Raw genomic sequence first — 25,702 nt, forward strand, 5'->3', positions numbered from 1 at the left:
CTGTTTTGGGTAGTGCGAAGAACTGGAAGACGAAAACTCTGCACACAGACAACACAATACACAACACACCCAATACGAATCTCTACTTCTGTCGTCTGTTGTTTTATGCTGCTGCAGGGGCATGTTTGGGACATGCCCATGCTTCCTGGAGTTTTGTTTCATACACGCCGCGTTCCGATTCTGGACCATGCTGCTGTGCATCCCGGTGCCGTGCTCTGGGGGGTGGCGTGTGAAAACGATCGAGTTCTGTATGTCAGCCACTGATTCGTTGCGCACTAACCGACACAACCAACTGCTTTTTATGATGAGCGCCATTATGGAGGAACCTTGCTTTTGGTGTAGTTGCAGCTGATTAGGAATAAGAGCCGAGTGAGCAAAAGCATTTTTATCTAATCACGTTACTGTCGTCCACACATTACTACACAATTGCTGCCGAGAGCAACACAGTAGAGCGCAAAAGTCCCTGAAATTCAGGGCACATCGCATTGTGTGTTTATTCTGTTGGTTTTGTCCATGGCGGGTTGAGTGTGCGATTTATGAACTTGGTTCCCGTTTTTTCCCGAGAAAGGATCGTATTGGTTGATGGCGAAGCGAATAATACCGATTGAAAGTGCATCTATCCTTTCTTCTGTAACACATGCCGTAATCCTTACACCTCACTGTCCAGCCGAAGTAATCACAGACAGTACAGTTAAAACCCGCTATCTTACATATATAGGCACACATACATCGTAAAAATAGTACATCTAAGAGCGAACAACAAGGAAACCAGAACAAAACAATAGCTAAGCATACGGGGGTCGATTGCGATCGCCTAGGTTTTTGTTTTTACATAGTACACCCATAACTCCAATCGGGCTTGGACTAAGTTGTCTTTTCCACTTTAACCAGAAACGATTCACATTGTTCCATTCCATCGTGGCACACAAGCCACGGTGCCAGGATACTAGTGTGCGTCGTGCTTGTGAGTGATCATGGTGGTCCTTTAAACAATAAGAACTACCTGCACTGCAATAGCCAATAGAGCCCATTCGTCTCATTATTTGTGTGCGTGTTTGCATAAACTCGTGGGAGAGAGCCTCTATAATCCCCTTCTAATAAACAATTAATATCAAGGATTGAGGATGATACCTTCGTAACGTTCTACAACTACAACATTAGCTACACATAGATACGTCCATCCGGAGAAACAATAGTACACACACGATCCCACACGACAGAGAAAACGGAAGAATGATCGTCGACGACGCGATGAACGCACAAGAAGAAGAGGGGATGCATTTGATTTCGTTGCTTTAGTTCCTGCATTCGTTTCATTTCGTTGATTTCTGGACTTGCGCAAAAGCCTGTTGGCTTTGCTGTGTTCAACGCAGCCCATTTTGCGACGCAAATGGCGGCCTCGTTTTGTTTTGGAAAATATTTTTGATCGAAAGCAGACAACAGCCACAACGCGAACAGATGATGATTTGCTCCGGGTTTTTGACACACGGGATTACAACAAACCGAAGAAAGCTCTTACCTAGCTCTGCTATAAAAGCCATGCTTTTGTTCCTTCCGCTGTGATTGTCGACGGTGTTTAATGGCAGCAGATAAAGAAACTAATCAAAGGACGAAAGTGGAACATACCCAATGCGCGCGTGTATGTTCATGAAACGTGTTGCGTAGCCTATCGGGGAACGCGGTTTGTTCGATTTTGTTTTGTTTTTGTTTAGTTTTTAAGATTCCTTTTTATGAGAGTAATTTTATTGCTATTTTCTGCAAGAGATGAGATGCTCCCATAGGCTCTAGTTTTATTTGTGACCGCGCGTGCATAGTAAGGATAGTGTTAGGCGCACAGGTTTATTTTTTAGGTTACAACACAGTGTTTTCTTTTAACTTTGTCTTTAATTATGCTATATATCTATATATAAATATATAAATATCTTCCTGTATGAAAAGATAACAAGACCGATCGGTACATAGAGAGAGAGAGAGTAAGCTAGGCGAGTTCTATGAACACAATCATTCACGGATTCATTTAACAAGGCCTGTCCAACTCTGTTGCAACGGTCGTGAGCAACATTGCGGCCAGCACTATCGATTAAACAACACTAAACCCAAGTTTGGCTCATCCTAGATGATTTGAACCGCTCGATGTACAACGTTAGTCAAGATATCTTTCAATCGTACAACAATTGAACCCCCACATTGTTTGATATGTCCTTATAACAGTGGAACATTGTTTACTAAAACCGGAAACAGCAAGGCAGCGTTCGACAATACACGTTACACTGCAGTAATGATAGGCATCGGGCAAGATAAAGTGCTGTTTGTTTTCATTTCACACACCAGTCACCCAGCTGAAGGGGAAACGTACGTAAGGCATAGTTAAAATTAAGAACAAGCAAAAAAATATTGTCAAAGAAGGTGTAAAAGAGGAGCAGTTTAGGACAAAGTCTGCGAACGGAGGCGGGCATAGAAGCCTGACCTGTTCCGTTCTAATAGGGAAGGAAGATAACCCTAGAACGATGAGCCTAGGGGGTGGTTTGTAGCCTTAGCGGACTGAGCTGTGTTTCGGAACAATGTCGATCTTTCTGTTTGTAAACGCCATAAAGCAGCATTAGTAGCAACAGTCAAAAGGAACAAGAAAGAAAGAGAAAGAAACGCAAGTATGAAGAAACTAACAATAGAGATGGATTGAATACAAATTTTGAGTTGTTCACTTTATTTTTGTTTGGTTTTCCTTGTTCGTTCGTGTGATGGGTTTGTTATTTTTCCATTTGTTTTTCAGTGCTAGCTTCTCTCAGTGTAACGAGTACGGTACGCTCCGGTTTTGCTGCCATTTTGTTGTTATGCATTGTTTGACGCATCGATTGTTTCAGCCGCACCCCCCCATACCCCACCGGTACCGGAAGTATTAATTTCTTTATCTGTCTACTGTTGGGTTGCAAAACATGTGGATATTGCTATTCGTTGGCATAAAGAGCAATCTTTACGTTCGCATTTGCATTCCGGCAATCGTACACTCAGCATCGGATAAGCGGTCACTCCAAACAGGTGTGACGTTGAACGACAATATTTGAAGCATTGGACAACACACGCAGAATCTCACGAAAGCAAGAGCGCACCGATAGCATGTTGCGCGATCAGTGGTCGATTTTTTTTAAACAAGAAGATTCATTAATTCCTCAAGGTTTTGTTTGCAATGTTTTCCTTTTATTGGCTGTAGATAGTTCCGGTGTTAGTAAGATGGATAAGATACGGAAAACGGAGGCTAGGCATCAAACAAATTGTGCTGTGTGATACAGTGGTCATCTGCAACGCTCATCAGACATTGTAAAGCAACAGTAACATCGATATGGTAGAAGGGCACTCAATTTCACGTACGGAAAACAGTTTCAGCAAACACGAAAAACAAAAATACGCGTAGTAAATCCAATACCGCACGTAGCGACTAGCAACAGATGTAGGTATGCAACTTTTTGTCTATTACGGATGTGTTGAGCATAATAGGTACACTATACCGATAGCACCGAGGATTCTAGAGTGTACATCTTTGGCACAAGGGGCCCTGTGGCCAACGTAGCCGCCCTGGAGCAAAACGATACGTGTGCAATTTTCAAACGCCAGTTAACTGGGCGTGTTTTTGTTTCATTAACGATTTCTTACCCATCGTGAACCATAATGTTTTGGAACAAATGTACGCAAAAAGGCAGATGAAACAATCCAAACAAGTGATATGTGAAGGCAGGAGTGGCGCCCGACCGGGTGGCGAACAAACGGAACATCCGGAGCATGAGTTGGAAAGTAATAATAAACACGTGCGTGATGTCGTTTTAGTGATTGTAAAGGCATTCAACTAAAGCACACTACTGGTGATCGGGAAAAGGATAGTTGTAAACTTTTTTAGGAACTATAATGCTGGCCACGAGTGACGGAACGAAGAATCCTGCCTGTGGTCGGGTTTGTCGGCGTGTATCGGGATACCATTAGCGATCAGTGGCTCTGTACATAGGGAAACCCGATTTCTTATATTATGACTGAGATCGCTGTGGTCGGTGCACACTACACGCTGGAGAAGGTCGGCGCGTGGCTTGGTACTGAAAGTGCGATTGTGCAAGGATGATAGTCATTATGTGTTCAAGCAAAAAGGCAAGCGCCAGGGGACGAGCACAGAGCTAGGAGAACGAAATATACAAGACGCAAGCAAATACGAAATGTCAGCCAGGGTACGGGGAAGTTTGTAAAGTTTGTACATACAAACGCCGGTAAAAGGGCCTTTGTTTACAGTTTCTGTTGTTTAAACGTGGATACTAAAACAGTCGAAAAAGAAGTACTGCGAAGGGAGGTTCATTGAAAGGGGGATACAACCGTCACTTTTTGTTTGCTACACCGAATTCTCAAAAATCCACGTCTATGTGGTAACGATGATCATAGCACTCGGGTTAAGGTAGTTGAGCGGGAACACGATGCAGTAGTGCGAGCAAAGGAAAGAAATACAGATTCCGGATACAGAGCGAGAGAGAGAGATTAAAAGAGACAGTGCGGCTGGAAGCTGGAACCACGAAGTAAAATCTTGCAAAAAAAAACTTAATACAAATCATGTGCAGCTTAGCTGCATTTTATACGAATTTTCTATTTAGACCGCAAGAATGAACGGAGGAAAAGTGATTTATTTCATCATTCGCAACAGTCAAACGTAGCAGCTCGAGACATTAGCTTGCAAAAGGACCTTTTATGTACGGGAGGAGGAATAATAAGAAGTGGACAGCGTATGTGTGGGTGTGTGTATTGTACAGTAAAAGATACCAATTGAAAAACATTGGCAATGTGGCATGTTTTGCATTTTAGTTGTTACCTTTTTATCCTTTACAAGTTCTTTTGTTTGAGTTCCTTGTCATTACTTATGTATAGGATTATACAGTGTGGGCAAATGATTGGTGGGCGATTTGCCAACAATATTAGCAAGAGTGGTAAAACAATGATAAGACTTGAAATTGGAAGCTGCCAGAGATGCGTGTACATTAAACGATTCATTGAAACTGTACATTAAAACGATAACATTTCTTTATGTTGATCGCGGGAATAAAAAGTCACACACCGTTTGGCAATAGTGAGTAATCGAAAACAAGCAAAATTATTTAACGCACCAAACTCAGTTGGAAACGAAGTAAATCCTAGCTGAGAGTACGCTGACAACCAGTAAAGATAGAAAATTGCAAGCATTAGGAAGCGCATGATAAGGTACAAGTACCTTAGTAAGTTTCTTCGTGAGGTTAAAGCTTTGAGTTCTTCTTACATGGTGTACAATTCATGTTCATGCTCGTTATGCCTTGCTGTTTTGTTTTGTTGGTCTTCTCTGCTCGCCGATAAACGTTGCTGAAATCTTTTCACAGACGCTTTTCCGCGCTCATGTTGCTTGTACGCGTAAGGGTAGCTCCGGATACCGATCTCAGACATAGGAACCTTAATGGCGAACAAAGCTGGTAACGAAACTAATCCAACACAAACACAACTAACAAATGAACACATTTGATTCACAACACCAAACCATAGATACCAAATGAGGAGGAAAACAAGCGACATAATACCTGGAAAATGAGTTGAGAAATCAATGAAATAGACATACGAGTAAATAACCAAACTAAAGGAAAACAATAATACTAGTTGTAATGCAAATCATCAAGGAGTGACGGCTTTCACCGAGAAGTGAGTACTGGTACTGAATCCTCACTGGTATCGCTTAACGCATGTTGGCCACCTTCAACAAGGATTACGAAAGAGTTAATCATGTGGAAATGGTTATCTCTTTTTCCATACTTCAACATAAAAAAGTAACAATAGAATAATGGCATCAAACATCAAACATATTTTAGTGCCAGTAACGCATACGTCATATGGCAGTAACGGAGAAGCGCTAGTATGAGAAGAGAAATTTGCAATCCACATCGACAGTGAAAAAGGAGTGCACTTCTTACGCGTATGATTTACACGACAAAAGCATCCACAGATAAACAAAAACACTTACAGATGTAGAACTGGGTGAAAGGCAGCACACAAAACACAATGAAAATGTATAGAGTGTATACGCGTCGGTACGCATTGTGTAACACTGATGCAGCAGAACATAACTGGTGAACATAAAACGATTTCCATACACCTAAATTTAAGAGAAAATGATGAAGAATATATATTTTTATTTCGTTTTTTATACGAGCAAACGACGCACGCGAGCAGAAAGACGGCTGCGAACGAAAGAATAACAATAATGGAGCCACAGAGAGAAATCGCAATAACCACAGACGAAAAAACAAAAGAAAAACTGTTACAACTGCAGCATCTTAAGTAAGAAATATCAACAATGAATGATAATACACTTATGTTACCTAGCGGGTAGCAAGAAAAAGCGTAGTCGAACCCAAATAAAACACAGAACCTAACTCGAATCAACAGATTTTGTTTCTTATATTTCGTCGAACAATACAAATAGTAAAAATGAGGTACAAAACTATCCCCATAGATGATAAACTGCTGATCAATGTGGTCCAGCACAAGAAGTACAGTCATGACGAATTAATCAGCTAATAATTTACTTTTGTATGTGTTAATTTTTTTGTTTGTTCATTTTTGAATTTCAAATCCAAACTCTAGAATTCGTGAAACCATTCAAAATGTACCCACGCACATGTATGAACCACTAAGGCGTCAAAACGGCCACAAACATACGCTGATAAGTCAAAGTAGAATAGAAAAAAAGAAAACACAGGTACAAATATTACTGTACACAAGTCTAATAGTAGTGAAAAACGTAAAAAAGGAATAATACAACAAGAAGCGTAACATTATGCGAATGTTATAAACTCGTGTGGTGCACCACAGACAATGTCGCAGTAGAAACTATGGAGACGATACAAGCAAATCGAGCAGGATAACGATTAAACAATTTCGTTCCATTAAGTTGGACGCATCAGTTCGTCCTTCTTCCTTTTTTACACCACTTGCTTTTGTGTTTATACACCCACATTTTTTTAATGTAAGGCAAACAAGTACAGCCAGTATAGTGTACCCTTAATGTTCCCAAACTATGAATTATATGATGATCAACATTAATAAATGTTTTGAATATAAAGTAGCGGGCCTGGCAGCATATGCCGGCTGTAGGCTTCATTTTCGTCAGTGGCCCTTGGATTAGGCAACGGTCCTGATTGTTTCCACTTTTTTTTTTATAATTCACACGAAAGAAACGAAGAAGTACACATTTTTGGCGGAATTTCTTTCGTACTCACCACGGTAGTGGTTAGTTTTGGACCGCGCAGTCAAAGGTTTTCACCACACTGACAGCAAACCGACAGCATCTGGAACTGTCAATGATGTAAACATTGCAATCGGTGCCGGTTAGGATTGATTACATCAGCTCGATGTTCTTGTTTTCGGTACATTGCGATAAATTTTCCGAATATACTTTCAATGGACTCTGCAACAACTGATACCGCTCACGGTAGGCCTTCGACGCAACGGTCCCCACCGATACCAAATGCCGTCATCGATCGTAGGGAAGGCGATGAGAAACAGTGGGGCTACGATTTGTATCCAGAACGACGAGGGGAAAAGTTTAAACCGAGCTGGGGCCGTGTCCTGCTCGGTATGGAGGGTACGGAAAATTTGGACAAAATCAAGTGCGAACGGAACGTTTATGCTTGTGTGAAGAAAAGCCCGATGGTGAAGCTGATGATGGGTGCACTCAAGAGTTCCGGCTGGTAATTTGTGCGGAAAGCTGGTAAGGCAGCGAAACTTAATCTTGCATTTGTTTGGATCTCTTATTTTAGTGAAATCGACATTCGACGGCACATAGCGTGCGAGGTGTGCGACACATCGGTTAGCGGGGGATACGATCCGGTGCTAAATCAGGTTGTTGTTTGCCAGAACATTGCACGTAACGAAGGCATCGTGCAGGGCGTGCTCACGCACGAAATGATTCATATGTTCGACTACTGCAACAATAAGCTAGATTTTAAAAACATTGACCATTTGGCGTGCACGGAAATCCGGGCTGCCAATCTGACGCACTGTTCGTTCTTGAGCGCCTGCACACAGGGTGACGCATCACCGTTCAAAATCAGGCAAGCCCACGCGGTAAGTGTGAATACGCCCACGCCAACTTCTAAAGCCTGATGTGTATCATGAATGGTCGATTGTCTTTTGCAGGACTGCGTTAAAACCAAAGCACTGAACTCGGTACTGGCGGTGCGCAAGGTAACGTCGGAAGAGGCTATTGCGGCGGTGGAGCGGGTCTTTCCTAAATGCTACAACGACCTGGAGCCAATCGGTAGGCGGATACGGCGCAACTCGAAGGACATGTACAAAGCATACATGGAAGGCCCAATGTACGGGTATGACGTTGATTAGCGAAGAGCAAACAATGGCGAATACTAATAGCTGTTGGTGTCGGGATTTGTGGACGCAATAAAAACTCCAGTAAAAGCGTGTACAGTAGAAAATTTTGCTATTGCACTTGTTATTTATTTGTCGTCTTCAATTGCGCATCCATATGGTACAGTCCATTTCTTTATTTGGGTTTTACTTTTAGATTATTTTGGACAGGAAATACAAAGTGCTTATCATACACTGTTCGGCGATATAGCGGTAGTGGAAGTAGCAGCATCGTCATAACTGTAGTCATCATCCGGCGAATTGAAGTCTGAAAAAGTGCAATGGTACGTCCTATTAGAGCTTTTCCCCCAATCGTTTCGGAGTAAAATTAACAAGTAACAACACGACGTACTGCCAAATATCATCCCTGCAATCATTTCACAAATCGCTGGTAAATATTCACACATGTTCTAGATCCGTTTCTATTCGATCCGGTAAGGTTTTATAAGACTAAGAAAATGTAATAATTTAAAACGCACTGGTCACTTTGCGGCGAATGAAAAACGAATATTCGCCCAACGATAGCGTCCCAATGGTTTTAACCATTTCTGTACATCCGAACAGTGTCCGGCATCATCCGGAACTAATGACTTAAATTGCCATTAATAATTGCTGCGATCATTAAATAAGAATATCCGGCCAAAAATGTAGATCATTTAGGGACCGCGTTTATGCGCTCGCACACAACTTAGAGGTCCCACTGGTGTTGCGTCATTACTGGCCGTTAATGCTCATATTCGCACGTTTCACAGTTGCCATAGCAAATGCGTGTTCATTCCTGCAAAGTTCAAGGCTAAAAGGTTTCCGCTGGCTGTGTATTCGTGATGAAAATTACGCCACACCTGTAGATATTTATTTCCTCAAGTTGTAGGTCGTTTCTAACGGACTACCTGTGGCTATTTGGGGCAGCTGTAGTGGATTTTCATTCTTGAAATGTGCAGCAACTTGTTGTGAAGCACGTGTTTACGATCAACAAGTGCATGGAAAATGGCTTCCTTCAAAATTGATTTTGATCCTAGCAACAAGAACTGCGTTCTGGTAACGGTGGTAACCAAATATTAACACATGATCGATTAGCGTGGAGCCTCCGGACGGACAGACGTCTAGTAGTCATTCGTGTTCGAGCCTCCGCGAAGTTCAGTGGCAAAGTCTGCAGTCGCAGAGGCGACATTTGTATAGTGGGGTTTTCTTTCTAGATGTTTTAACGGAATTCTTCAGACGATTCGCATCAGAGAATTGAGCTTGGCCAGGAAGGGCTGATAGCGTAAGTAAATTAAACCTCTTCTAGTACCATTAAATATCTTCTGTTTATTAGTTCAAGCTCATTAAACCTCTTCTGGTACCGATGAAGCCATTCGCTTCGCTACATTAATTTGATGGAAGTTATTTCCAGTTCGTTGGTTTTATTCGGTTGAAGAATTCAACCGTTTTTACAAAGTTATATTCCACTTAAAATTTGAGTTGATGGAAAAATTTTCTCCAGTACATAAAACTGTTTTATCCAGTGTCATAGAAACCTGTTTATGGCACTCGATTATCCGTTGCCAACGTTGCATTCCTGCACACTCAATCGTCAGCTGGTTCTCGACGTGCGCAGTTTGCAACCTGTTGCTGTTGGCCACATGTAGGTGCCAGACTTTGGACTGATTATTTATCGATAATGCATAGGTGATAGGTGCACGCTCCAAATTTGATCCTAATGAAGCGCGCAATGGACCACAGGCCATCGGCCACGACACGTGGAAAACCCATTGATGGCAACCGCTTGGTAACTAAGGTCCCATCGGCCGGCCCGTCGGGCGGCCCGTCGGGCGGCCCATCGGGACTTCTGTCCAAAATCAGCCGAAAGGCACATCCGGAGCACAATACGAAACAGATTTGGCGCGAGCTGAACATGCCCACCGATTGTGACTTCCTGGGACCGAGCGTCTTCAGTTTGCCCGAGAAGCTCCTGAGACACAACACAAAGATGCGACCGTCCCCCCTGGCGCGCCCGCGACCGGACCGGAATGCGGACAAAAAGAGTAAGAAGGCGAACACTCCTAATTCGGAGGGGCAAATTAGACCAACAACATTGTTTCGTTGCCCTCAGAAATTCGCTCGTACACAGCCCTGCGTAAGGATCGCGAAGACTTTCGACGCCGCCTGGTAAGGCTGATCGTGCGCAAGGAGCATGAAAAGGACGATCCCGAAAACACCTTCCCGAACGTGGAGGAGCGTGAGCTGCTCCGCTACTATCACTACATACGGCACGGAATCGATACGGTGCACGTATCGCCGGTGGACAAGCGGGTCCTGCATCGCATCCTGCGGCTTATACCGAAAAACCTGAGCCGCTGGAAGCAAGCGTTGCGGGACATAATTTGCGAAATCAAGGAGGACTACTCGTTTGCGGTGCGCAAAGCGGTCGTGGACTTTGTGCTGGGCGACGCGATGACCAAGTACGCCCGGAAGGAGGAAATAACACCGGGCCGGGCGGAGATAAAGGAGATGCGGCTCAAGTGGAAGCACCGGTACGATGAGAATCGGGCAAAGATCCGTCGCAATCTGTTCTCCATCAATGCGTGCTCCGAGCAGATCCTGGAGCTGTGGGATACGACCTTCAAACAGCTGTTGCTTGTCGATGTCAAGGAGCTGGAAGCGAAGGGTGAAGCGTACGATTTGACGGAGTTTACGGTTTGTATGCTAAATGGTTTGGTAGTCAGCTGATTAACGTATCCATTTCTGAATTCTTAGTCCACAGTCAATCAGCAGATAGAAGAAGCACGGTTGACGCTGTCTGATAAGTGGTATGGAGCGATCAAAACCATCTTCCACAAAGGCACCAAGAAGAAGCTGATCCCGGATGAGTCGAAACCGAAGATGCTGAAAAAGTTTTTCAACTCGCTCGCAACCCTCATGACACGGCAGCTGCAAAACTTGTGCATCAACAGCATCGAGGCCTACACGCACTACATCTGTGACGTTGGGGTAGGTGTCGCGGTCGGTTTCTCTACCGCCAGATGCATGATCTTATCTCCGTCACTTGTTTCCAGCGCTCGAATCAAGGATTTCGGTTGACGATTCTATTGGAAAACCAGGACTCGCTGTCGTTCATTCCGAGTTTTCCACGGTTCCAGATCGAGATACTGAAGATCATCGACAATGTGGCGAAATCGGTCAAAAGCTTTCCACGAATCGAGCGACAGATCTATCCCGACTTTCCCTGTCCACACGATGTTTTGAGGGTGTGTGAATGATGCGTTTGAGCAGACGTAACGCGTGTTTTAACCTTCCCTGGAATTGCAGCCCGAAATTCCGCCCGAAGTGATCAACGTGTGTAAGCAAAGAATTCACGAGATACTGGAGGAGCAACGCATCGGGCCCGAGCTGCGGATGCAGGATTTCGACAACTACATGACCCTGATGAACGGCTCGGACATCGACGAGATCGAGCGGTTCATGGAGAAACGGCCAAGCTTCGAGGAGTACTGCACCTACATTCAGCGGTACAAAAAGATGGAGAACGATGTGGCACGCGAAATCTACGGTGTGTTGTCGATGGGTTTCTACGAGTTTCATCGCGAAGGTCTGATCGACACGCTGGAGGGGTTGGCCAAGTTCATGCAGCAAGAGCTGATCGCGAAGATGACGGCCGACCAGCAGAGCGGGGCCCATCAGCTGGCAATTGAGTACGAGGCGATATCGATGAAAATCACCACCATCCCGAAGGACACGGTCGAGCTGATGTCACTGAAGGCGTACGCTATCCAGATGGAGGAGACGACCATACCGGAGATGGAGGAACGGTTGAAGAAAAACCTGCACCACCTACTCTACCTGACGGACTACACGATCTACACGCCGCTGGAAATCAAGCAGAACAACAACACGTTCCAGTGGTACATGAAAATGGCGACTATTTTTCAGGACCACAAGAACATCGTCGGGGAGAAGGTGATCGAGTATCAGGACGCGCTGAAGCGGCGCATCGAAAGTTTCCGGCGCGACCTGGAGCTGTTCTGGCAGCAGGTCAAGGAGTACGACTCGTGGGGTGACATTAAGAACCTGCAAAAGTACAAAAAGAAAGCCACCGCCCTCGACAACAAGCTGGTGGCCGCCATGGAAAAGATTGACCATATCAACGAGGAGGAGACGGCGTACGGCTGGGACCTGTCGCAGTACCCCATTCGGAAGCAGTGCCACGACAAGCTGGCGCCGTACAAGCAGCTGTACGACGCCGGGCAGGAGTTTATGGACAAACATGATCTGTGGATGCACTCGCAGGTCGGTTCGCACGATCCGGAGCAGGTCGACGACACGGTGGGAACGCTGTACCGCAGCGTGTTCAAGCTGGAGAAGCATTTTTCCGATTCGTACCAAACGCAACGCCTGGCACACGATGTGAGCAGCAACGAAACGGATGCGTCAACGCGTGACTAAAATGTGCTGCTCGTATGTTTCAGATCAAGAACCGCATCGATCAGTTCAAGACGCACATGCCGATCGTCCAAACGTTGGGCAACCCCGGCATGAAGGAGCGCCACTGGGAGCAGGTGTCGGAAATCATTGGGTTCCCGATACGCATCTCGGCCGAGCTGACGCTCGAACGGGTGATCGACTACGGGTTGGACGATTACATACAGCGCTTCGAGACGATTTCGGAGAGTGCGACGAAGGAGAACAACCTCGAGAAGGCGATGATCAAGATGGTGAACGAGTGGAGCGATATGGCGTTCGTGGTCCTGCCGTACCGCGACACCGGCACCTACATCCTGTCGGCGATCGACGACATTCAGGTGCTGCTGGACGATCACATCATCAAGACGCAAACGATGAAAAGCTCGCTGTACATCAAACCGTTCGAAAAGGATATCATGTAAGTTGGGTTGGGCAAAAAAAAAATGGGGGCCACAATAATTAATTCTCTGCGCGTGCCACAAGGGCCTGGGAGAAGAAGCTGATGCTTCTGCAGGACATCCTCGATGATTGGCTGAAGGTGCAGACGACCTGGATGTATTTGGAGCCGATCTTTTCGAGCCCGGACATTCAATCGCAGATGCCGGAAGAGGGTCGCCGATTCAGTGCGGTCGACAAGATCTGGAAGGATCTGATGAAGTCGGTTCACGCCGACACGAAGGTTCTGGTTGTGCTGGAAATAGACAAAATGTCGGAGAAACTGAAGAAATCCTACGGCCTGCTGGAGGTCATCCAGAAGGGCTTGAACGAGTACCTGGAAAAGAAACGGCTTTACTTCCCGCGGTTCTTCTTCCTCTCGAACGACGAGCTGCTGGAGATCCTGTCGGAAACGAAGGATCCCACGCGCGTCCAGCCGCACTTGAAGAAGTGCTTCGAGGGTATTGCCTCGCTGCACTTCACCGAAGCCCTCGACATCACGATGATGCGCTCGAGCGAGGGCGAGGAGGTCGAGCTGGTCGAGGAGGTGTCCACGGGCAAGGCGAAGGGCCAGGTGGAAAAGTGGCTGCTCGATCTGGAGCGCTCGATGAAGAGGAGCATCCACCTGAAGGTGGCCAACTCGTACGAGGCGTACACGGAAACCGAACGCCACCGGTGGATGCTGATGTGGCCGGGCCAGTGTATCCAGTGCATCTCCTGCGCCTTTTGGACGCTGGAGACTACGCTGTGTTTCGACAGCGAAAACCCGGTCGCGGCGCTGGAAGAGTACCTGGAGACGTGCAAGGTTCAGATATCGTTCATCGTGGACCTGGTCCGCGGGAAGCTGGCCATGCAGAATCGCCTCACGCTCGGGGCACTGGTCGTGCTGGATGTTCATGCGCGCGACGTGCTGCTGGAACTGATCGAGAAGCGAACGGGGCAGGTGGACGACTTCAACTGGTTGGCCCAGCTGCGTTACTACTACGAGGAGCAGAACCTGGCCACCCGTATGATCAACTCGACGCTCCCGTACGGGTACGAGTACCTCGGTAACACCTCCCGGCTGGTGATCACCCCGCTCACGGATCGCTGTTTTCGGACGCTGTTCGGGGCACTCCACCTGCACCTCGGGGGAGCACCGGAGGGACCGGCCGGGACGGGTAAGACGGAGACCACCAAAGACCTGGCGAAAGCGGTCGCCAAGCAGTGCGTCGTGTTCAACTGTTCCGACGGGCTGGACTACATCGCGTTGGGCAAGTTTTTCAAGGGGCTCGCCTCGTGCGGTGCCTGGTCGTGCTTCGATGAGTTCAACCGCATCGACTTGGAGGTGCTGTCGGTGGTGGCACAGCAAATTCTGACCATCCAGCGGGGCATCAATGCCGGTGCGTCCACGATGGTGTTCGAGGGCACCACGCTGACGCTCGATCCGACCTGCGCCGTGTTCATCACGATGAACCCGGGCTACGCCGGCCGGTCGGAGCTGCCGGACAACTTGAAGGCCCTGTTCCGCTCCGTCGCCATGATGGTGCCGGACTACGTGCTGATCTCGGAGATCGAGCTGTACGCTTTCGGCTTCCTTAACGCCAAACCGCTGGCGGTGAAGATCGTGGCCACGTATCGCCTATGCTCGGAGCAGCTCAGCTCGCAGCCTCACTACGACTACGGGATGCGCGCGGTCAAGTCGGTACTGAAGGCGGCCGGTGCACTGAAACTGCGCTACCCGGGCGAATCGGAAGACATATTGGTGCTGCGGTCGATCAAGGACGTAAATTTAGCGAAATTCCTCACCCAAGATGTGGCCCTGTTCCAGGGCATCATCTCGGACCTGTTCCCGGGCGTGGCGCTCCCGGCACCGGACTACGCAGTGTTCGACGAGGCCGTGCGGGGGGCCTGCACGAAGCACAACAAGCAGTGCACCCCGTTCTTCCTCGAGAAGGTGCAGCAGCTGTACGAGATGATCGTAGTGCGACACGGGCTGATGCTCGTGGGCCCGCCGCTGGGGGGCAAAACGACAGCGTACCGTGTGCTGGCTGAAGCGTTGGCTAGCATCGAGGAGTCAGCGAGCGAGATGGGCGAGCACCGGGTCCAGTACACCGTGATCAACCCGAAGGCCATCACGATCGGGCAGCTGTACGGGCAGTCGGACCCGGTGTCGCAGGAGTGGAGTGACGGGATCCTGGCGGTCAGCTACCGCCAGTACGCCCAAAGCACGAGCCCCGACCGGAAGTGGCTGATTTTCGACGGTCCGGTCGATGCGATCTGGATCGAGAACATGAACACGGTGCTGGACGATAACAAGAAGCTGTGCCTGATGTCGGGCGAGATCATTCAGCTCGCCCCGACCACGAACCTCCTCTTCGAGGTGATGGACCTGGACGCGGCTTCGCCCGCCACCGTGTCCCGGTGCGGTATGATCTTCATGGAACCGCTGGCGCTGGGCTGGGAGCCGCTGCTGGAGTCGTGGAAGACCACGCTGCCCCCGGCCCTGCACTCGCTGAACAAGCAGGTGATCACGCAGATGTTTCACCGCTTCTGCCCGCTGCTGCTGTGGTTCGTGCGCAGGGGCGGCGGGCTGCGCGAGATGCTGCCGACGAGCGACTCGAACCTCGTCCTGTCGGTGATGCACTTGTTCGACTGCTTCATGGACGACTACCGGAACGAGGCGTACATGAAGGCGGTCTCGGAGGTGGACGTGCGGGCGCAGCTCGAGGGGGTGTTCTTCTTTTCCTGCATTTGGGCTATTGGCGGCCCGCTCGAGACCGACAGTCGGTGCCGCTTCAGCGAACTCTTCCGCGCACTGACCGAGAAAGTGTTTCCGCCGGAGCTGAACGAGAAGTTCCGCATACCGGAGCATCTGCAGGTGCCGCCACTGCCGAAGCCATTCATCTTCCAGATCCCGAGGGGTGGCACCGTCTTCGACTACCGCTTCACGAAGGAGGGCAAGGGGAAGTGGCGCCCGTGGGCCGAGGAGATTGGCCAGAGCACCAGCATCCAGCGGGACGTGCCGGTGAATCAGGTGATCGTGCCGACGGTCGAAACGATACGCATCGGGGCGCTCCTGGAGCTGCTGGTGCAGCACGGCAAGTGTCTGCTGCTCGTCGGGCCCACGGGCACCGGCAAGAGCGTCTACACGATCGACTTCCTGCTCAAGCGCAACGACACCAACGTCTTCAAGCCGCTGCTGATCGCGTTCTCGGCGCAAACGACCGCCAACCAGGTGCAGGACATCATCATGTCGAAGCTGGACAAGCGGCGCAAGGGCGTGTACGGGCCGCCGCTCGGTAAGAGGTGTGTCGTGTTCATCGACGACGTGTCGATGCCGATCCGCGAAACGTACGGCGCCCAGCCCCCGATCGAGATCGTGCGCATGTGGCTCGACCACCGCCTCTGGTACGACCGGAAGGACGTGACCGCGATGAAGCTGGTCGACCTGCAGCTGATGTGCGCGATGGGGCCGCCGAGCACCGGCAACACCGTGTCGGCCCGCTTCTCCCAGCACTTCAACGCCGTCGCGATGGACGAGTTCGACGACCAGACGCTTCAGCAGATCTTCAGCAAGATCGTGCTGTGGCACCTGGATACGCGCGGTTTCTCCAAGGAGTTCGATCCGTGCATCGACGAGATCGTGCTGTCGACGCTGCAGCTGTACCGCCAGGCGCGGGCCATCCTGCTGCCGACGCCGGCCAAGTGTCACTATCTGTTCAACTTGCGCGACTTCTCGCGCGTCATCCAGGGTGTGCTGCTGTCCGTGCCGGAGGGCACCGAAACGCTCAACTCCATGCGGCGCCTCTGGGGCCACGAGATCCTGCGCGTCTACGGCGACCGGCTGGTGGACGACGCCGACCGGGAGTGGCTGTTCCAGGAGCTGTGCACCGTGATCCGCGAGTACATGAGGGAGGATCCGAAGGTCCTGTTCGAGCGGTTCGTCGAAGGCAACGAGCTGACCGAGACGTCGCTCCGGGCGCTCATGTTCTGCGACTTCACCAACCCGAAGGCGGACACGAAGCTCTACCTCGAGGTGATGGACATCGAGGAGCTCAGCTTCGTCGTCGAGTCGTACCTGGTGGAGTTCAACAACATGTCCAAGAAGCCGATGTCGCTGGTGCTGTTCCGGTTCGCGATCGAGCACCTGTCCCGTATCTGCCGCATCATCAAGCAACCCCGCAGCCACGCCCTGCTGGTGGGAGTCGGTGGTTCCGGCCGGCAGTCACTCGCCCGTATCGCCTCGCACATTTGCTCGTACGAATTATACCAGGTCGGTGCGGAAGGGGTGTGGGTTGCTTGCGACGTACCTCATTAACCCACCGATCTGGGCTCTGGGTGCTTTTCCGCAGGTGGAAATCTCCCGTCAATACGGCATGACGGAGTGGCGCGATGATATGAAGAATTTGCTGAAAAAAGTTTGCGGTGCCGATCAGCACATTTGCTTCCTGTTCACCGACACGCAGGTCAAGGAGGAGGGCTTCCTGGAGGACATAAACAATCTGCTCAACTCGGGTGAAATTCCCAACCTCTTCACCAACGAGGAGAAGAGTGAGATCATCGAACGAATGCGCCAGATGGACCGGCAGAAGGAGAAAAGTCAGCAAACCGACGGCAGCATCGTGGCGCTCTTCAATCTGTTCGTCACGGTAAGGTGTGGCCTCTGGCCAGTGGTGGACGAAGCTAATCTTCTGCTTACCCAATCACTTGCAGATCATCCGCGATCAACTTCACATCGTGTTGTCCATGTCGCCGATTGGCAGCGCTTTTCGTAACCGTGTCCGTAAGTTCCCATCGATCGTGAACTGCTGCACGATCGATTGGTTCCAGCCGTGGCCGAAGGATGCTCTGACGGCGGTGGCCACTAAGTTTCTGTCGACGGTTGAAATGGTCGACATGGAGCGGCAGTGTTGCATCGATATGTGCATGGAGTTCCACACCACCACCCAGCAGCTGTCGGACGAGTTTCTGATCCGACTCAACCGATACAACTACGTCACGCCGACGTCCTACCTTGAGATGATCCACACCTTCAAGACGCTGCTCGACCGCAAACGGACGTACGCGGGCCGATCCGATGGGCTATTCCCCACTCGTAGCGCGACATCAGATGACTTACCTTCGTTAAACGCCCTTCCTTTCTCACTTGCAGAGAGGTGCTCACGGGGAAAAATCGCTACCTGACCGGGTTGAAGCAGTTGGAAATTGCGGCCCAGCAGATTGGCGTGATGCAGGAGCAGCTGGAAGCGGTGCAGCCGCAGATGAAGATTGCCGCTGAAACGGTGGCCCAGCAGATGGCCAAGGTGCAGGCGGACAGTGAGGTGGCCGCCGAACAGAAGCAGCTGGTGGAGAAGGACGAGGCGGCCGCCCAGGAGCAGGCGGCCGCCGCGAACGCCATCAAGGAGGTGTGTGACGCGAAGCTCGCCGACGCGATGCCCATTCTGGAGGCGGCCATGGAAGCGCTCAACACGCTGACGCCGGCCGACATCACGATCGTGAAAACGATGAAAAGCCCCCCGGTCGGAGTGAAGGTGGTGATGGAGGCCGTCTGCATCCTGAAGGACCTGAAACCGGACCGGGTACAGAATCCGTCCGGCATGGGCATGATCGAGGACTACTGGGGGCCATCGAAGCGGCTGCTGGGCGACATGAAGTTCATGGAGGGGCTGCTGAACTTCGAGAAGGACGATATCCAACCGAAGGTCATCCAGAAGCTGGAGGAGCGCGTGCTGACGAACGAGAACTTTGACCCGGAGAAGGTAAAGGCGGCCTCGACGGCCGCCGAAGGGCTGTGCAAATGGGTCATCGCGATCGTGAAGTATGACAAGGTGGCGAAAGAGATTGCCCCGAAAAAGGCGGCCCTAGCGGAGGCTCAGGAGAGCTACAATGTAGGTTAAACGTGACAAACTGACCGCACTGTTCCTTTGTATCTAACTATCCGCCCTTTTTGGCAGTCCGCAATGACGGTGCTGAATGCCAAGTTGGAGCAGCTGCGTATAGTGGAGGAGAACCTAGCCGATCTGCAGCGCAAGCTGGACGAGCAGATAGCGCAACACGCCAAACTGCAGGCCAACGTCGAGCTGTGCATGAAGAAGCTGGAACGAGCCACCGAAATCATCACGGGGCTGGGCGGTGAGAAGGACCGCTGGCAGACGGCGGCCGACACGCTGGCCCAGGTCTACGACACGCTTACCGGGGATGTGCTGATAGCTTCGGGGATCGTAGCGTACCTCGGCCCGTTCACGATGCAGTTCCGGGCGCAGCAGATCACCCAGTGGAAGGAGCGTTGCGCCGATCGTGGTATCATCTGCTCGCGCGACTTCCAGCTGGTCAACGTGCTGGGCAACCCGGTCGACATACGGGCGTGGAACATCTTCGGCTTGCCCAGCGATGCCTTTTCGATCGAGAGTGCAATCATCATCCAGTAAGGGAGAGCGAGAGAGCGAGAGAGGGGGGGGAACTCTCGTTTGGTTTTTGCTTTTTGTGTACTCGAGAAGGAGTACCGTACGCCACTGGACTGGATCGATTCTTCGAGAGAAAATAAGAAATAATTGTTTCGTTGCAGCAACGCCCGACGCTGGCCACTGATGATTGATCCGCAGGGGCAGGCGAACAAGTGGGTTCGCAATATGGAGAGGGCAAACCGGATTTGCATCATCCGACTGACCCAGCCGGACTACACGCGTGTCCTGGAGAACGCTATCCAGTTCGGGCTACCGGTGCTGCTGGAGAATGTCGGCGAAGAAATCGAACCCCTGCTGGAACCGATCCTGCTGAAGCAAATCTTTCGCCAGGGCGGAACGATGTGCATCAAGCTCGGTGACTCGGTGATCGAGTATAACGATTCGTTCAAGTAAGGACCCCGATAGTTGTCGCTATTTGTCTTCCGTTAATTCGCCGGTGATTTTCACTACCGTCGCTCCAAAGGTTCTACATTACGACGAAACTGCGCAGCCCACACTATTTGCCCGAGATCGCCGTTAAGGTGACGCTGCTCAATTTTATGATCACCCAGACGGGGCTCCAGGATCAGCTGCTGTCGATAACGGTGGCGCGCGAGCGTCCCGATTTGGAGACGGAGAAAAACTCGCTGATCGTGCAGGGGGCCGAGAACAAGCGGCAACTGCAAGAGATCGAGGACAAGATCCTGCAGGTGCTGTCGTCCGAGGGTAACATCCTCGAGGACGAGACGGCCGTGTCGGTCCTAAGCTCGTCGAAAACGCTGGCCAACGAAATCAACGAAAAGCAAATCATTGCCGAGGTAACTGAGCGTCAGATCGATGCCGCCCGTTTGCAGTACACCCCAATCGCGGCGCACTCCACCGTGCTGTTCTTTACGATTGCCGACCTGGCGAGCATCGATCCGATGTATCAGTACAGCCTGAGTTGGTTCGTCAATCTCTTTACCGCGGCTATCGACAATACCGAGAAGGTGGACGAGGTGCCGGCCCGCTTGGAGGACCTTAGGACCTACTTCACGTACAGCCTGTACGAGAACATCTGCCGCAGTCTGTTCGAGAAGGACAAGATACTGTTCTCGCTGCTGTTGGCCACCAACCTGCAGCTCGACGCCGCCCAGCTGGAAACGGCCGAGCTGATGTTTCTGCTGACCGGTGGCGTTGGATTGGATAACCCGGATCCGAATCCCGCCAGCGATTGGTTACCGGCGAAGAATTGGGATGAAATCTGTCGGCTGACGGGTGCGTTCGGAGAGGTGTTCGAGGGGCTGCAGCAGCACGTCACCGCCAACAGGGATACATGGAAGCAGTTTTTCGACGATGAAACGCCACACGCAGCGACGGTGCCCGATCCGTGGAGTGGGCGCTTGACGGCATTCCAGAAGCTGCTGCTACTGCGCTGTTTCCGCCCGGATAAACTGGTTCCTGCAATCGAGCTATATGTGGCACGTAAGTCAACTAAATTAACTGATCAACTGGTGGTACAGAAGGGTATTATGGGGAGAATGGGGTGGGTTAACTAATATCTGAGTGTGCTTCACGTTTTTTTTCGTAGAAACGATGGAACCAAAGTACGTCGAACCTCCTCCGTTCAATCTGAACGCGTCGTACGATGAGTCGAACTGCTGCGTACCGTTGATCTTCGTCCTAACACCCGGTACCGATCCGACGGCCACATTGCTAAAGTTCGCCGACACCCAAGGGCTCGGTGCTAGCCGGCTGTTCTCGCTTTCGCTGGGCCAGGGTCAGGGTCCGATCGCAGCGAAGATGATCGACGAGGGCACCAAATTCGGTAACTGGGTCCTGTTGCAAAACTGTCACCTTGCGCAAAGCTGGATGCCGACGTTGGAGAAAATCTGCGAAAGCTTCCAGCCCGATACGACCCATCCGGACTTCCGGCTCTGGTTAACCTCCTACCCGACGGAGCACTTCCCGGTGGTGGTGCTACAGAACGGCATCAAGATCACCAACGAGCCGCCGAAGGGTTTGCGCATGAACGTGACCCGCTCCTTCACGAGCGATCCGATCTCGAACGTCGAATGGTTCGAAGCCTGCAAGCAACCGGTCAGCTTCAAGAAGCTTCTGTACAGTTTGTGCTTCTTCCACGGCATCGTTCAGGAGAGGCGTCAGTTCGGCCCGATCGGTTGGAACATCCCGTACGAGTTTAACGAAACCGACCTGAGCATCAGCATGACACAGTTGCGCATATTTATGGACGAGTACGAAGAGGTTCAGTACGTGGCGCTGCGCTATCTTACGGGCGAGTGCAACTACGGAGGTCGTGTAACCGATGACTGGGATCGCCGCTGTCTGAACACGATCCTGGCAAAGTTCTACCAACCGGCCGTGCTAGACAGCAGTGGATTCTACTTCGATGATGCCGCACAATACCCGGTGCCGGACCTGAAAGAACACGAAGAGTTTGTGGCGTTCCTTAAGGATCTACCGATGATTGCGAGGCCGGGAGTGTTTGGTTTACACGAGAATGCCGATATCACAAAGGACCAGAAGGAGACGGACTCGTTGTTGGCCAGCACGCTAAAGACGAAGGTATGTAAAAGGCTTCCAATGTCACGGTGAGTGTAACGTGTAAATGACCCATTCGTTGGTTTTATGCGATACCCAGGATCGTACGGTAAGTAGCGGAGGGGCTATTGACTTTCTTCAGGATTATTTCGGTATCTTTTTAATCAAGCTCATGATGGCATTGTTCAGCTAAGTAGTTGAGAGAAGCATACTTCATGCTTGGGAGTATGATGAGAAAACTAATATAAAAATTTCAAATTTTTTCATTCATGCGCGTCGCAGGATTTGCTCTACATGAAGGTAAAGTATTAAATCATAAGGGAAAGATTTCAGGGCTTTATAGTAGTAAAATCTTTATTAGAATTCTGATACGAAATATTATTTCCTATTGGCAAACAATCTCAAATTGGCATTGGCAGATTCTAGAGGATCAGAAGGTTCGTACAAAATTCAAAATTATGCTTCGTAAAATGATTGTAGCAGTCGAACTGCCCTTTTTCGTGATAATGTAGCAATCCCGCTGGCTAGCGCTGGCTTTTCAAGATCTGGTTGTCGTAAAGGATAAAATTTAAGACTTCCTCTTGATATCAATTAAATTAACTGAATTATCTTCTTTTGAGATTTAACATTATTTCGAAACGATTATAACGATTAATTTATGTTCGTATGCATGCTTCCGCTCCGTTGTAGAACACTTCAACAGGTGTGTTTAAGGAATCTCCAGCAGAGTTGGTCATTCGTGTATCGAGCGATATTTTGAAGCGTTTGCCACCGGAATTCGATCGTGATGCGGCCTTGGAGAAGTATCCCACCGATTATCATCAGGTAATGCATGGACTGATCAAAGGGTCTCCAAGTAAAGCATCACATATCGTATACATTCTATCAGAGCATGAACACGGTGCTGGTCCAGGAAATGGTACGATTCAACGCGTTGCTAAACTGCATACGGAGCAGCCTTGATACGGCTCGAAAAGCAATGCAAGGATTGGTGGCCATGTCACCGACGGTGGAGGAGGTGGTCGGGGCCATTTTGATCGGAAAAATACCTTCAGTTTGGGCAAAACGATCCTACCCGAGCTTGAAGCCGCTCGGATCGTACATCACGGACTTTATTGCGAGGCTAGAGTTCCTTCAGAAATGGTACGACGAAGGACCGCCGGCCACGTTCTGGGTTTCCGGGTTCTTCTTCACCCAAGCCTTTCTGACCGGAGCCCAGCAGAACTACGCCCGCAAGTACGTGATCCCGATCGATCTGCTGGTGTTCGACAATAAGGTACAGCGGGCGACGGAATTTAACGAACCACCGGAGGATGGCGTTTACGTGTACGGGCTGTTTTTAGAAGGCACTCGGTGGGACACGGAAAATGGTTATCTGGCGGAATCGATACCTCGCGTCCTGTTCGACACCATGCCCCATGTAAGTTGCGTCAGATCGATCGGGAAGGTGATGATGCAAAGCGTTACCTCGCACTTCTAGATTCTACTGAAACCGATAAAGAAGGAAGATTTCGTGCCGAGACATACGTATACCTGCCCCGTGTACAAAACGGCCGAACGCCGGGGAACGCTCTCGACGACGGGGCATAGCACTAACTTCGTGATTGCCCTGCTGCTGGACTGTGCCCCTAACGCTAAGCCGGAGCACTGGGTTATGCGAGGCGCTGCCATGCTGTGTCAACTGAGTCACTAACTTTTTTGGAAATTCCTGTGACATTTTATAAAATTAAATACCCAGCGCTATATAATTATCGCACAAATTTTTGAGTAATTTACAGCAACATCTCAGCAGTTTAGTACAGCTCATTTTTCAACAAAAATCTACTCATTAGATAGTGAACATTTTAGGAGAAAACATTGGGTCGCGATTACCAGTACGACTAGGTCCCTTAATCCAATAATTTAGCATAAAAACAAAGCGGACGCAAATTAGGTGAATAGAAAACCATGAAAGCAAAATACGATATTGAGCGTTTAATAAATCTAAACCAATTAGCCAAATTACAACGAATTACTCACAAAATTTTGACTTTTTACTTTGACCACTTCCCTTTGACTGCCGCAAGAAATCGACAAACACCCAGAAGGGGGGAGAACGAAAATCCTCTCGCTCATGTGGAATAAGGATGGCGGTTGATACAAGTCGAGGAAGTGGCAAGACACAACGAATGCACCATTCGAAACGTGTTCAAAGGAAAGATCGACCGGAAGAAGTGACCTGTACATTGTCAAAGATCGTTTGTTGAGAATAAAATTGAAATCAACAAAACAAAACAGGGTCTATTGTTGTACTCTAACGCAACTCACTGTATTTTGTCTGAGGAGATGATCGAAATGTTTCACACCAAAGCCACTGAAATATTTCGCCGGAGCCGGTTTCGGATGTTTCGACAAATTCAGCCTGCAAAAAAGACACATTACTACCGTGCGATTGTTGTGTTTGAATATTGTTATGGTTTGATTTCTATCATTGAGCCTCAGAGTTCATGTTTTGTTGTTTGTTGTATATTTTGTTTCACCTCACACTCCGTTCAAGATCGACCACACGGATTTCGAGCTGAATCCATCGGGCACCCTTTCGCGTTCTTTTGTGTGTTTTGATTTATCATACTTTATGCATCATGTTCCACGAGCCGAACAGAGCCACCGCCGCGAACGGTTGTTGTTCGTAAAAACATACAAATACTTGCGCGGATGTTTGTTATGGTTTTCCTTCCTTCCTTTGCTTCGGTCACGATCGATCGGCGATCCAGAAAACTGCGCACCCTTGCTGTAGAGTGATGCGAACGGCGATGAGAATGGTTTTGCGCTTTTAGTTTTGGTATCTATCGAAACTTCGTACGAAAACGAGTGGCGTCCTTTATGGACAACGAGACAAAAAAACCCTACAATACTTTCCTTCACTAGTGACGCTGCTACACTGAATTACTATAACTTTTTCCGCGACCTTCTCAAAGCTAGCTAGAGCTCCACAAGTCTCTCGAGTCGGATATCATTTAAAAAAACGCTAAAAAATATGATACTTCCTTTGTTTAGAGAACGGTTGTGATTGGTTGCTATTGAAAACTGTTACTGAACGGCGCTCTACTGGTCGCTGTCGGTTCTAGTAAAATGTTTGCTTCTGATTCGGCAATCCTCATCACTCTAAATCACAAACAAATTAGTTATTGGCTAGCTGGGACGCCCGACCACAATCATTTAACTCTCACGGCCTACCGCGTTGTATGCCCCGTGCATGCCTGCGTTTTTTTATAAATCGTAATTCACTTATCGTTCAGTAGGTTTACCATCTTGTTTTCATTCATTACATTACCTTCTTAATGGTGGTGCGACTTTACAATTTTACATTGCCCCGTGATTTTTTCTTCCACCTCCTGTGCTGCAGAGCAGTTTGTGTTGCATTCTGTATTCTTATACGGTCACCTCACGTAATAGAGTTTAAACCTGCCAAT

The 25,702-nt window shown here is 49.4% G+C and overlaps 2 protein-coding genes across 2 annotated transcripts; both read left to right on the forward strand.

Moving 5' to 3' along the window:
• The first annotated feature begins 7,380 nt into the window (after positions 1–7,380).
• Positions 7,381–8,459, forward strand: LOC131210560 (mitochondrial inner membrane protease ATP23 homolog). Its single transcript, XM_058203824.1, has 3 exons — positions 7,381–7,736; positions 7,806–8,112; positions 8,185–8,459. Exons 1-3 carry the CDS (start codon positions 7,447–7,449, stop codon positions 8,383–8,385), a joined length of 798 nt encoding a protein of 265 aa, XP_058059807.1. The 5' UTR covers positions 7,381–7,446; the 3' UTR covers positions 8,386–8,459.
• A 1,661-nt stretch (positions 8,460–10,120) lies between these two features.
• Positions 10,121–23,943, forward strand: LOC131208209 (dynein axonemal heavy chain 7). Its single transcript, XM_058200860.1, has 20 exons — positions 10,121–10,433; positions 10,502–11,085; positions 11,146–11,379; positions 11,445–11,636; positions 11,698–12,792; positions 12,855–13,267; positions 13,333–17,539; positions 17,619–17,915; positions 17,980–18,326; positions 18,419–19,154; positions 19,221–19,690; positions 19,832–20,119; positions 20,194–21,173; positions 21,280–22,274; positions 22,351–22,359; positions 22,533–22,550; positions 22,670–22,687; positions 22,941–23,075; positions 23,140–23,670; positions 23,731–23,943. Exons 1-20 carry the CDS (start codon positions 10,121–10,123, stop codon positions 23,941–23,943), a joined length of 12,075 nt encoding a protein of 4,024 aa, XP_058056843.1.
• Positions 23,944–25,702: the final 1,759 nt, after the last annotated feature.

This window comes from Anopheles bellator, chromosome 2 (assembly GCF_943735745.2).
Source record: "Anopheles bellator chromosome 2, idAnoBellAS_SP24_06.2, whole genome shotgun sequence".
Taxonomy (NCBI): Eukaryota; Metazoa; Arthropoda; class Insecta; order Diptera; family Culicidae; genus Anopheles; species Anopheles bellator.

Coding starts and splice junctions, on each gene's coding strand:
- LOC131210560 (XM_058203824.1), top strand. CDS start 7,447: ATGGACTCTGCAACAACTGATACCGCTCACGGTAGGCCTTCGACGCAA. Junction 7,737..7,805: donor GCACTCAAGAGTTCCGGCTG/GTAATTTGTGCG, acceptor CTCTTATTTTAG/TGAAATCGACATTCGACGGC. Junction 8,113..8,184: donor AAATCAGGCAAGCCCACGCG/GTAAGTGTGAAT, acceptor TGTCTTTTGCAG/GACTGCGTTAAAACCAAAGC.
- LOC131208209 (XM_058200860.1), top strand. CDS start 10,121: ATGGACCACAGGCCATCGGCCACGACACGTGGAAAACCCATTGATGGC. Junction 11,086..11,145: donor ACGATTTGACGGAGTTTACG/GTTTGTATGCTA, acceptor CTGAATTCTTAG/TCCACAGTCAATCAGCAGAT. Junction 11,380..11,444: donor ACTACATCTGTGACGTTGGG/GTAGGTGTCGCG, acceptor ACTTGTTTCCAG/CGCTCGAATCAAGGATTTCG.